At 49.4% G+C, this 12,694-nt stretch overlaps 2 protein-coding genes across 2 annotated transcripts; one reads left to right on the top strand and one right to left on the bottom strand.

Moving 5' to 3' along the window:
• The first annotated feature begins 84 nt into the window (after window positions 1-84).
• LOC129344566 (aflatoxin B1 aldehyde reductase member 4-like) lies at window positions 85-6,866 on the top strand. The gene is made up of 7 exons (XM_055001324.1): window positions 85-453; window positions 1,794-1,981; window positions 3,251-3,355; window positions 3,807-3,903; window positions 4,974-5,076; window positions 5,699-5,828; window positions 6,324-6,866. The coding sequence occupies exons 1-7, from the start codon at window positions 180-182 to the stop codon at window positions 6,483-6,485; spliced, it is 1,059 nt and encodes a 352-aa protein (XP_054857299.1). The 5' UTR covers window positions 85-179; the 3' UTR covers window positions 6,486-6,866.
• A 678-nt stretch (window positions 6,867-7,544) lies between these two features.
• On the bottom strand, window positions 7,545-12,524 carry MRTO4 (MRT4 homolog, ribosome maturation factor). The gene is made up of 8 exons (XM_055001473.1): window positions 12,451-12,524; window positions 11,140-11,198; window positions 10,745-10,848; window positions 10,285-10,366; window positions 9,928-9,995; window positions 8,672-8,823; window positions 8,405-8,481; window positions 7,545-7,831 (listed from the first exon to the last, which is right to left on the bottom strand). Exons 1-8 carry the CDS (start codon window positions 12,476-12,478, stop codon window positions 7,661-7,663), a joined length of 741 nt encoding a protein of 246 aa, XP_054857448.1. The 5' UTR covers window positions 12,479-12,524; the 3' UTR covers window positions 7,545-7,660.
• Between the last annotated feature and the right edge of the window lie 170 nt (window positions 12,525-12,694).

Genomic DNA, 12,694 nt, shown 5'->3' with positions numbered 1-12,694 from the left:
CCGGCCCCCTCCTATGGCGCGCAGGCCCGCCGGGCTATTCGCCCCGGGAGAGAAGCCTCCACGGCGCGAGGCCGTCAACTTCAGGGGGCTTCGGGAGTTTCCGGCGTGGCGAATTTTGCGACGGTCCCCGGAGCTGCGACTGCCCTCCTGGGGGCGGGGGCGGCGGCGCATGCGCGGAGATGCGGCAGCCCGTGCGTGTCGCTTGGCCGCAGGTTCGAGCCCGGGCAGTCGCCGCCATGGCCGTGCAGTGCGGGCAGGGGCGCGGGGTGCGCAGCGTGCTGGGCACTATGGAGTTCGGGCGGCGGGCGGGCGCGGAGGCCAGCGGGGCCATGCTGCGGGCCTTCCTGGGCCGCGGGCACTGCGAGCTGGACACCGCCCACATGTACGCCGGGGGCGAGTCGGAGCGCATCCTGGGGGCCTGGCTGGCCGCCGAGCCCGCAGCGGCGGGGGCAGGTAGGGAGGCCGGGAGCCCTCTGCAAAGCGCCCGGGACGGGGAGCCTCTGAACAGGCGCAGAGAGCGTGTGGGTGTACGCAGAGGTCATGTAGTCCAGCCCGCAAGAAAAGACGGCGGTTGCGTCCTCCTGATCTCAATTAAGATCTCTGGAAAGACAGCAGAGCAGGGGCTGTAGACTGAGCAATGGAGAGGGGGCTTCGGACCATACACAGAGTGCGTTTTACTCTGTCCCACGTAAAATTCCTCCGGTGGAGGAACTGGATGTGCCTGACTTCTAGCCTCTCTCTCAAATTGGGGTGTCTTCTTGAGCACGTGCAGAGAACCTTTCCCTTTTCAGGCTAACCCTTCCTTGTCTGTAATGTTCTCTTGACTGGAGACCCCCAGTGCACACCTTATGAAGCCGGCTCTGCTCCCTGGAATAAAATCTCCCCTGCTGTCAGGTGCTGCAAGGCACTTCTTTAATGCCAAACTCTGCCATGGCTGCTGCTTTAGGATCTTTGCCCTTGAGGAACTTTCCCGCAGAATGTTTTTATCTGGGACGCCTGATAAACAAGTTATTCAGCAACTCAGGTAATTAAAGTCCCAGAGCTGGCCTTTGCCATCCGACAGACAGCCTGCCAGCATGTGGGCAAGTTGCAGAGTGGCAGGAAGGAAAGGTGCTCTGTGCATGCTCAGAGGTCCTCCGTTCTTTCCTGTGCACAACACGCCTCAAGAGAGAGCTGCAGGTTGCAAAACGGGCCCAGGGAGGGGCATGATGGGTCTTGGCTCAAATGGAGGCTTGGATGGAGGGTATTTCCATGCTGGAGGCAGAATCCACGGAATTTGCGCTGGGCTGTGTGCGTATGAGATACAGTCACCTGCATCATGCTCGGCTTTCCAGAAGCATTTGGCTGGCAAAATCCAGAAGCATTTTAGATGGGTGTGAGAACGTCAGAAGAGCCTGGCTGCATCATCCTGTTTCTCAGAGTGGCCAACCAGATGCCCTTGGAAGGCCTACAGGCAGGGCATGAAGGAAGCAGCCCTCATCTGCTGTTTCCCCCAGATCCCACTGCTGGTAGACCACTACCACCAGTAAGCAATAGATGGAACCTCCATGTTCTGGGGCAGTGTAGCTCTGAATTACAAGGTGCTGAAGACAGACGGGAGGGAAAGACCCCTGTTCCCCCCCCCCTTTGCTGGGCTTTGGAGCCACCAGGCAAGCTCTGGTTTTGGCTTAAAGGGACCAGTGGTTGAAGGCAATGCTTCTTTTCTCCTGCCTGTCTGTCTTCCTCCTCCCGCTTTGAACTCTGTGAATCGAGAAGAAAAGCACATTTCCCACCCTGCTCCTCTCTTTTCCCAGTCAAAGTGGCCACCAAGGCCAATCCGTGGGACGGCAACAATCTGAAGCCAGAGAACGTGCGCTCCCAGCTGGAGACATCCCTCCAGAGGCTGCAGATGGAGAGCGTGGACCTCTTCTACCTTCACGCGCCTGACCACGAAACGCCCATTGAAGAGACACTTCAGGCCTGTGACAAGCTGCACAAAGAGGTGCCAAACCCCAGGCTCTTTGGCGAGCTGTCCGGTTGCTGGGCCGTGGGGAGCTGAGAGGTCCTGAGGTTCAGGGCATCTGTTGGGGGAAACGAATTGGCAACGCTGCCCTCGGAGGGCCTGTGACGGGCAGATCGAAAAAATCATAGCCAGTTGTGCACATTTTAATAGCCTATTGAGTCTGTCAGCATAAATTAGAATGTGGGTAAAGCAGCCCTCACAATTGTGTGCCCCCACCTTCGGAATTCAGAGGTATACTGAAATGGAATTCCTTACACGGAATTTGGAAAACAGATATTCAGTTCCTTATGCAGAGAATTCCACTTGAAAGGTTTTTGATGGGATTCACGCCAAATCTCTCTGCCCCAGCTCCTCTCCGCTTCTGTAATTTTTAAGTATTCCCAAAATGGTTGTGGATTTTCCGGGCTGTATGGCCGTGGTCTTAGCATTGTAGTGCCTGACGTTTCACCAGCAGCTGTGGCTGGTGTCTTCAGAGGCGTAGCACCAAAAGACAGGGATCTCTCCACACATTGACACGGAGAGATCTCTGTCTTTAGGTGCTACGCCTCTGAAGATGCCAGCCACAGCTGCTGGCGAAACGTCAGGAACTACAATGCCAAGACCACGGATATACAGCCCGGAAAATCCACAACCATCATTCTGGCCGTGAAAGCCTTCGACAATATTCCCAAAATGATTTCCTTTCCGTGTACCTGAGGAAATGGAGCTCTAATTAACAAAAACTCGTACTGAAATAAATGTTCGTTTTAAACAAAGATGACCATCGCTAGATGCCTCCAGTCTGCTCCATTAAACTCGATCTCACATACTTATAGCCAAACAGAGCCTCCATGTTCAGAGTTTCGGGAGGGTAGCCATATTGGTCCGCAGTAGAAGAGCAAGATTTGGGGCCAGCAGCACCTGAAAGATCACGTGTTGGGCTTTTAAGGGGCTACTGGACCTGAATCTTGCTGTCCGTGTTCAGAGATCATCTTTCTACATGTTCCAGATGCTGAGAATGGACTGCTGGGGAGAACTTGACTTGAGGGCTTTCTGGAGGCATCTAATGATGTTGGATCCTAGTGCACCTCTGGCCTGGTCCAGCTGGGCTCTTCTTAAATAACAACATAGTAATAACATTCGATTTATACACCGCCCTTCAGGACAACTTAACGCCCACTCAGAGCGGTTTACAAAGTGTGTTATGATGATCTGTTATGGTGGCAGAAAAGTAGAGCTGAAAACGTAGCAATCTTTCTGTTTTGACAGGGGAAGTTTAAGGAACTGGGCCTCTCCAACTATGCCGCCTGGGAAGTGGCAGAGATTTATACTCTGTGTAAATCCCGCAAGTGGGTCCTACCAACGGTGTATCAGGTGAGAGATTGGACCTCGCTGAGGTCTCCTGCTTCAATACTGTGGTCTGTCACCTGGGCTCTTGACCAGACAGAAGTGGTTGTTTCCGCACTTTCCAGGGTGATTCTTGTTCCAAAGTTATCCCTGCTTAGAACAAGCTGCCACCGGGCCAGGATGTGTGATTGTCATGATGGAGCCCAGAAACTTTGTGTAACGTAATAGCAGTTGCAGCAGAGTTCTGCACAGCTTCCCGTTATTTTTTTTTTTAAAAAAACTGCATCTCTAGTTCTCGTGGCTGTTAAGATATGCTTGAAAGTGGAGGAAGATGGATCACCTCTGCATTTCTGCTGGCCCAGCTGCCTTTAAAGGCACAAGGGTAACCAAAGCTGTGTGTTTCTGGCCAGTTGGCAACAGGCATCCGTTCCGCTGCTTTCTGAAGCTTCTTTTTCCCCTTGTTCCTCTTTCAACAAAGGGGATGTACAACGCCACCACGCGCCAAGTGGAGTTAGAGCTTCTGCCATGCCTGAGACATTTTGGAATCCGGTTCTACGCCTACAATCCTTTGGCTGGTAATGAATGGGGAGGAGAGGGGAATTGGTTTAGTGTTCGGGATGGAGATGGGGGGGGGGAGTTGGCTTGGGACACGGCAGCTTCCAAAAGCAGCTACAAGGCACTTCCAGATACTGGATGGATGCCCAAGTTTGCACTTCCTAGAACTGGTGCTTCTTTTGTTCAGATGTAGTGTAGAGCTCTGTGCTGTTGGGATTTATTTTACTCACTTTATACTCCACCTTTCTCCCCAGTGAGAGCCCAAAGTGGCTTACGCCGTTCTCCTCTCCTCTATTTTATGCTTACAACAACCCTGTGAAGTAGGTTAGGCTAAGAGGGTATAACTGTTCCAAGGTCACCCAGCAAGCTTCCATGGCAGAGTGGGGATTTGACGCTAGGGGGTCCTAGATCCCAGTCTCACACAGTGGCCACTACGCTGAAGGTGGCTTCCCCATAAAAAATTAAAACAATGTAATTATAGTCTGCAAAATCTGTAAAGGAAGCATGTGAAAGCCACACAGCCCACCAGGTTAAAAAGTGTTAAAGATCATTTTGCAAAGTAGCTCTAGAGGTAACTGAGAAGAAAGTTAGGGTGCAGGGAGCAGTCGGCGGGAAGAGAAGCCCAGGTCCTTAGTGGCTTGGGATCAGATATACTCTTTCTCCCATCCCCACCACGGAGATCAACGGCTGTGTCAGGGGAGGCTGCAGGGTCATTTACTGAACACCTGGGGTTAATTTCTGTGTGTAAATGCCATCAGGTTGCTCCCAAGTTACAGAGGCGACCCCATAGAGTTTTCAAGGCAAGACATGAACGGAGGTTGTAGCAACCCTGGACTTCCTTCTTTGGTGGTCTCTCATCCAAATACTAACCAGGGTCAGCCCTGCTTAGCTTCTGAGATATTACAAGATCAGGCTAGCTTGGGCCATCCAGGTCAGGGTGAGGTAATTTCTAGGTCTGCAGAAGACCCTCCAAATTTAAAAAGAATTGGGAGGGGGAAAGAAAAAACTACAAAAGCAACTTTGCTATCCCAGCCCCATGTTCAGGGCACATTCTGGTTGCTGTAATCTTTGTTCTTGGATCTCTCTGCAGGAGGCCTTTTGACTGGGAAATACAAATATACAGATAAAGACCAGAGCCATCAGCCACCTGGCAGGTTTTTTGGCAACAACTGGGCCCAAATCTATAGGGACAGGTAGGTCCACTGCCAACAGCGGATGCTAGCATCCTCGTGTTGGATAGGGTGTCAGCAAACTGAAGGGGAACAGGAAGTGAGGGGTGGAGAAATCTCCCTAAGAATTGCTGGTGAGCAGAAAGGAGGGGGGGCAGCAGGAACGACCTCCTTCCCCCCTCCTGTCTCAGAAATAGTAAGCAGAGCTGTCGTGTTCTTTAAGAAAGACGGGGCATAGAAAGCTGATGCCATTTTCAATTGATGTATTTCGTATCTTAAGAAATTTCATTTTCAGAAGGGTGCCTAGTCTTCAAGATAAGTTGAAAATATGTGGCCAGCCTGAGCCAGCTGTCCAGTGACCTCCAGTGGCCCCTACTTGTGACCAACAAAAGCATAATAATTACGCAGATTAGCAAATGTAAACACAGCCTCATCTATACAGGTTGGGAAACTTAAGGCTGAGCTTTGATTTTTGTAAAGTTCAGAATGTACCCAAACCCGGCTGCGTCATGGAGAATTAGCAAACTGGGATGGGTCTGTAAGGACAACACACATCTGTACGTTTGATCTACTGAAGACGACTTCTGTCTTGTACTCTACGCAAGCAGAAAACACAATTTTATAAGGAACCTTCTCTGCTGCACAGGTACTGGAAGGAGCACCATTTTCAAGGGGTGGCCTTAGTGGAAACAGCACTCCGCCAGGTGTATGGATCCAATCCACCAAGCCTGACTTCAGCTGCTCTTCGCTGGATGTATCATCACTCGAAACTCCAGGTAGTGGAGCAGGATTGCTGCTGAGAGATGCAGGGTTTGGGGCTGTCCTGCCCACTTCCAATATAGCACATTCAAAGTCACTTCTGAACAACTGAATGGAGTTTCTTGCCTGTTTTGACACACTTGGAACCATGTGGTGCTGTTTGTATTCTGCTAAAGTGTGACAAAGACTTTGTGCACCAAAGGCTCCAGATAAACCCCAAAGATTGTTATCTCCATGTACAGAAACAAGGCCCTTTAGTACTGCAGTGTTAGTGGGCAGTAAGAGAGTGGCAATTTGTGGCATTAGAGCCTCAGTTCAAATCCTCATTCTGCCACAGAGCACACTGGGTAACTGGGGAGGGGGCCGCTTCTTCCTCTCTGCCCCACCAAGCTTGTAAGCTGCCTTGTTCTCCTTAGAGTAACAGCAGGATAAAACTGGGCTCGAGATGCATGTCCTGTGGCTCCCCAAATCTGTTAAAGAGTGACGTGCTTTCCTTCTTCCCCCTTCTCCAGGCTGACCACGGGGATGCTGTGATCATAGGAATGTCCACCATGGAGCAGCTACAGGAGAATCTCAAGTGCAGCGAGGAGGGCCCCCTCCAAGCTGGTGTGGTGGAAGCCTTTGAGAGAGCCTGGCACCTCACCGCCCACGAGTGCCCCACCTACTTCCGCTGAGATTACGCCAGCAGGCAAATGAAGGGGGCGGGGGACTTCCGTGGCTGTTCATTTGCTGAGGCTATCACCACTGTATTTCCATGTCAAATGCCTTCTTGCTGCCAAGGAGTCTCTCCTCAACCCTTTCGTCTTGCTGGGTCTCTGCCTCTGTTGCCTTCAATCAATAGCAATTCCCCTGTCTAAAAAAACTGTAGAAACAGGGTTTGATTTTTATGGGCTTTATCTGCCTTTCCATAGGAAAGTGATAAAAGTAGTGTGAACTTTGAAACCAAATGGCTTATGCAAGAAATCAACTATGTACCCCTTTCTTTGCCGGGGAGGAACTTTTATGAGTTCTTTTGTCTACAGAATCTACTGTCTGAATAAAGATTCTTAAAATAAGGCACTTCTGCAAAATAATAGTATAGTGTCTCACTTTTTCCTGAAATGCAGTTCTGTTAGAATATAGTAAATAAGACTGGGAAGCTTGCAAATTCTTGGTGATAAATTAAGGAGCTGAGCTTAAAAATTTATCTTGCCTCAATCTGGTACAGACTGGATTTTAGGCAAAACACCCTCCACCCAACATCCCACTAATATTGATATTCCCCTCTGATTTCTGTATATGTTATTGCCTATTTTCATGTTTTCCTTGAATGAGAAGTAGAAGCTGGTTTTTAAAAGAGAGAAGCAGTCTATTTGAATTCTGGGGGAATTAACAGTGTGTGGTTGTACCCCGTTTCCCCATCATCCCAGTGTAAGCGAACTTGAAGAGCCCGGCAGTTACCTTGCCCTGCAGTACCGCTCTGAAGGGAAGCGGACTAAATTCCTCTTGTCCTGCCACTGCCGAGAGCAGCAGCCCAGCCCTCAATTCCTGACATGCTGCAGCTGCTTTGCACCTGCTGGGCATAAGGAGGCCAGCCCACTTACCTGTGGAACAGATGGCCAGGTGTGGAGCGAGAAGGGCGAAGGGCAGAAGGCCCAGCAGATTCCAGACTGCTGTATGGCAGGTTCACCTGCGCTTGTCCAAACTGCTACTCACATCCCTTACACAAGAAGAGAGACCGAGGCCTTTTCAACTTATTTTACACATTTATAAAAAAGCGTCTGTCTTCCATTAAATAAAGTCTACAGCTGATTGGCGCAGTCCCAGGTCCCAACGGAAAAAGAACTCCCAGAGGTCCCTTCTGCGTTGGTCAGTCTTCCGCCTCCCCGCTGCTCTCTTCCCCCGAGACGGCATCTCCCGTGTTCTCCTCTTCCATCCCTTCTGCAGCGTCTCCTGTGAGCTGTTCGAAGTCTCCTGTCTCGGCATGCCACACACTCCTGATTGTCACCTCGAACTCTGCCATTTTGTAGCCAAAGAGTTTCTGAAGCAAAGGATCCATCAGACACACTTAGTGACCCCAGTCCAGGACTGTTTCTGTTGTGCAAACAAAATGCCCCCCAGGGATCCTAGTTTAAGTAAACAGGTCTGGGCTTGCACAACCTGCTCATTGCTCTGGACCTTTTGCTTCCACATCTCCAAGTTCACCTGAATAACAATAAGGACTAACAACCTGAAGGGGGGGAAAACCCTTCAACTAAATATTGAAAGTTCTGTCGCAAGTTGGACCTGCATTTTGCCTCCCAATGAAGAAGGTGAAGAGGCCCAATTCTGTGAGGTCCACAGCAGAACAGGTGCTCAATTGTTTTTTCTCCCAACACCCTTTTTTATTATAAGGAAAAAGCAACTGAAGCAGAAATTAACTCACTTTAAGCCCCCCCCCCCAAATCTATGGGCAAAGATCAGACTGCAGGGACTCCTAGAACATTGTAAAGAAAGAGTCAGAATAAGGCCTTCCTTGCATACCAGTCATTTGTACCCTGTCAGTGAAAAATTTAGTCTACAGGCCACAGAAGTGAGAAGATACCCCTCTAGGGCCTTTTAAGTAGTCACTTACCAGGACGCGAGCTTGTTCAGGAGTCAGGACATCTCCTTCTTTACAGACTTCATAGTCAGAGATCAGTGTCACCACCCCTGCAAAAGAGAGGGAGAAAGATCCCGATGCAAAAGGAAAGCCATCATGGGGTTAAACCATGGGAACTTTCCTTCCCTCCATGCGTGGCTTGTTCGAGAATGCAACAACACTGGAAGAGCATATTTGTTTCTCAGGAGCCTGACGCCCCTCTGAAAACCTCCAATGTTTCACCAAGGACCCACTACAGACCTTTTTTCAGGGCGGTGGGCAAACCGAGTTGCCGTAACTGAGGCTCCATGGAGTGTGGAAAGTGCTCCAGTGGCCCCATATCCAGGCCAACGGTCGAAGTTGCCGTGTTCCCTGCCCTGGCAAAGTCCAGTTCTTTAAACTGCGCAAACCAGCTGGGAAGAGAAACAGAGACAAATGCCATCTAAGGGGTTTTATGTGTGTGCGCGTGACTGGGACATCCTGGGAGAAGCAACACTGTTCCTGGATCTTGGGTGGTTAATGAACAAGAGGCAGGAAACAGTCACTCCGTTTACTCGTGAGGTGAGCCACAGTCCTGTGCTAAGCAGGACTGTGTTTGCGTACTCCCCCATCCCCAGTACGAGTGGCAGCGCTCCGCATGGAAGGCCTTCCCACAGCAGACCTGGCCACCTGGATCCGTGCCACGGTAACATCAAGACTCGACTCCTGTAACGCACTGTCCAGAGGCCTCCCCTCTAAGTTAACTCAAGGAATCCAGTTGGTGCAGAATGCTGCAGCTCAGTTTATCAGGAGCAGGAGTGTTTCTCCCATTCTGCAGTCGCTGCACTGGCTACCTATCCATTACTGGGCTCAATTCAAGGTATACAAAGCTCTTCACAGCCTCGGTCTGGCATGTTCGTGGGACCGCTTCTCTCCCTATGTTCCTCTATGGCACTTTCACTCATCTGAACAGGGCCTTCCACAGGTGCCTCCTTGCACATAGGCAAAATCAACCGCTGCCCTTACATGTGCATTCTATGCGATGGCAATCACATTATGGAACAGCCTACCTGAAGGGGGTAGGAAAGTTCCCCTTCTCTGGCTTTTTGCAGCCAATGCAAAACAGAATTATTCAAGAGGGCTTTCTACTCAGATAAGGGGTTTTTACTGTATGGCAGTGGTCTCAAAGAGATCCATCAGTAAAGAGATAGGGACCACAGACTTTACTACTATGTGCTACTAAATACTATCTGTTACTTTAAATATGATCCTACTGGGTAGTTCTACATTGTTTAATATGTCAGAGTTGCTTATGCTGTGTTTCAGCATTTCTTCAACTGTGTGTTGGATAGCTGCTAATTTTAAATCTTTGCAAATTTGCATTTATAGATCCAATGATACTGTTTATTGACATGCCCTTGAAATCGATTGAACTGATGCACACGGTGTAATCTGCTTTGAGTTTCAGTGAGAAAGGCAGACTATAAATAACGTAAATAAATAAAGACGGAGAGAGAGGTCATGCTGGACATACTTACTCAAGGACTTCAGCTTTAGTGCGATTGGTGAAGAGCAGACCAACCTCTCCCCGCAGATGCTTGCTGACCTAGAAAATGGACAAAGGAAAAAAGTGCCACTGAATCACAACCAACTCATGGCAGATGTGGTTTGCCATTGCCATCCTCTGTGCAGCAACTTGGGTTTTCCTTGGTGGTCTCCCACCCAAGTACTGACTGTGGCGGACCTTGCTTAGCTTCTAAGGTTTGATGAGTTTGAGATAAGCTAGCCTATTCAGGCTCTTAAAAATGGAGAGGACTGCAGAATTGGGGCTCCTGTCCTGGAGCCGGTATGCCTTCACCCCTCTTTCAGTTGCCTGAACTACTACTAAGGCTCACCTGGTGCAAGTTTTCTTTGTACTCATCTGTTGGGCTCCGTCCCAGGGCTACCATCATCACTTTGTTCTTGCCAAAGAAAATTCTGCAAGGAAACGCCAAAACAAAGAGAGCATCCAGAAATGAATTAGTTCAGCTCTGTCAGTTAAAAATATCCCCCCACCCCAATTTGTCAACTATATATTTTTATTCTAAAATTCAAAAATGCAATTCTAAAAATGTACTAATGAATGAAGCTTTATCAGCTTACTTAATTTATTGTGGCAACTGATTTATTTTATTTACAGTCTGCTTTTCTCACCGAGACCCAAGTGGCTTACACAATGCAAGTCAATGAGAACAATTGCTAGGACATTCAGTGGACACGGATCATATGATCAATAGCCAGAACGTTCAGTGTTAGCCTTTCAGATGCCCCCACCCCAGCTGTTCTTTTCAAATTCTCCAGCTGAAAAGCTCTCACCTGCTATGCTTCCAGGCGTTGCGAATAGCCTTCAGTTTGTTGTTTCTGACGTTGGCAATGGAGAAAATAAAGAGGTATTTGTAGGTGTCCACGCATTTCCGCAGCTGAGGGCAAGGAAATTTGGATGTTACAGCGGAAGATGAAATTTCTCTCAGTTGAACAATTTTGTAGGTTCTGAGCAACAAGGTCAGGTCGTGCCCCCCATACAATTTGAGTACTATCAGAATGATAATGATCCCTGAAGCAAAAAGGTATGTTCACTCATCTTGCCCAACTCTGGCAATTTCTGATTCTAAAAGAATGAGAGGGAATAAGAAATCCTTCAAGATTTTTGCACTTTTAAGTTATTTTACTTTGGACTGAAAAGGCACAGCTGTGGCTATGACACAGTTTACCTCTTCTATCAAGTTCTGTTTCACTTCTAAGCCTTTCTTGGTGGTCTTCGTCAAGGAAACTGGGAAAAGGGGAAAAAAAGCTTCATTTTCACAATACATTAGTAAATATGCATAAACACATGCATAAACTTTATTGCATTCGCTCATAGGTTTAGTGAAGCTGGGGCCCTGTATAATGGCTGGGGAACAAAGATACAAAGTGGAAAGAATCCAGGCTAAATCTTCCTCACTTAGGTGACCTTAGGCAAGCTATTCTCTTTCATCCTTAGTGATGCTTAGTGAAGGTTACCAGCCTTGAAGAGGTGGCTGGAGATCTCCCGGGATTACAACTGATCTCCAGGCCACAGGGATCAGCTCCCCAGGAGAAAACAGCTTCTTTGAATGGTAGACTCTATGGCATTATATCCTGCTGAAGTCCCTTCCCTCTCCAGGCTCCACCCCAAAATCTCCAGGAATTTCTGGATTTGGAGCTGGCAAATGAAGGAAGAGCACATAACTCAGCACCTGCTTTGCACGCAGAAGGGCAGTTTAAGACATCCCAGCTTCTCTTTCTTCTAAAAAGGATTCAACAGAATAAAACAGTTCAGCTCCCAGCATCACTTGCTGAGGCTGGCAACCCTCCAAGGAGGCCTGGATATCTCCCAGAATTACAACTTCTCTCGACAACAGCAATTCCCCTGGAGAAAACGGCTGCTTTGGAAGGTGGGCTTTATGGCATTACAACCGAGGCTCCACCACCAAGTTTCCAGGAATTTCCCAACCAAGGAGCAGAAGAGAGCAACTGCCAGAAAGAAGAGGCTGAACCAAACTGATAAGAGAATGAATGTGTTTTTGCTAGGCACCAGCACCTTTGAATGCACTCAAAAATTCAAATTAAATACTAATTAACTGCTATTCAGTGTAGAATGGGAGACCTCCAAGGAAGACCAGAGTTGCGGAGGCAGGCAATGGCAACCCACCTCTCTTAGTCTCTTGCCATGAAATCCTGCCCTCAAGTCATAGCTGACAGCTATGGCTTGAGAGCAGGAATTCATTTTTCAGAGTAGGGTTGCCAGCTCCAGGTCGGGGAATTCCTGGAGATTCGGAGGGCAGCGCGTGGGGAAGGCTAGGGTCTGGCAGAAGGGGATGCCACAAAGCCCCCTTCCAATGCTGCCCTTTCCTCCAGGGGAACTGACATCTATGGCCTGGAGATCAGTTTTAATTCCGGGAGGTATCCAGGCCCCCCAGTGGAGGTTGGCAACGCTGATTTTAGGGCAACAAGCAGCCGGCAACCGTCCCCAGCGATGGAGCCCTCCCAGCGCCGCCGCTTACCCTTCTTGTCCCGCTTGGACTTGGGCATGGCGCTCCGCACGCGGCCTCCCTTCCCTGCTGCTGCAGCTGCGAGGGCTGACGGGAAAGGCGGTATCCAATGGCAACCGAAGGGGCGGAGCGCGAGGCCCCCGAGCAGTTGTGGGCCGCGCGGTCTGTCTAATGTGGTGCCTGACGGAAAGCTGAAGCAGCGCTGCCTCCTTCGACCCGATCAGCTCCTTTGACTTTTCCTCAGTGCGGATCGCTT

The sequence above is a fragment of the Eublepharis macularius genome, chromosome 17 (genome assembly GCF_028583425.1).
Source record: "Eublepharis macularius isolate TG4126 chromosome 17, MPM_Emac_v1.0, whole genome shotgun sequence".
NCBI classification, from domain to species: domain Eukaryota; kingdom Metazoa; phylum Chordata; class Lepidosauria; order Squamata; family Eublepharidae; genus Eublepharis; species Eublepharis macularius.
This window is presented reverse-complemented; position numbering and strand designations above follow the sequence as displayed.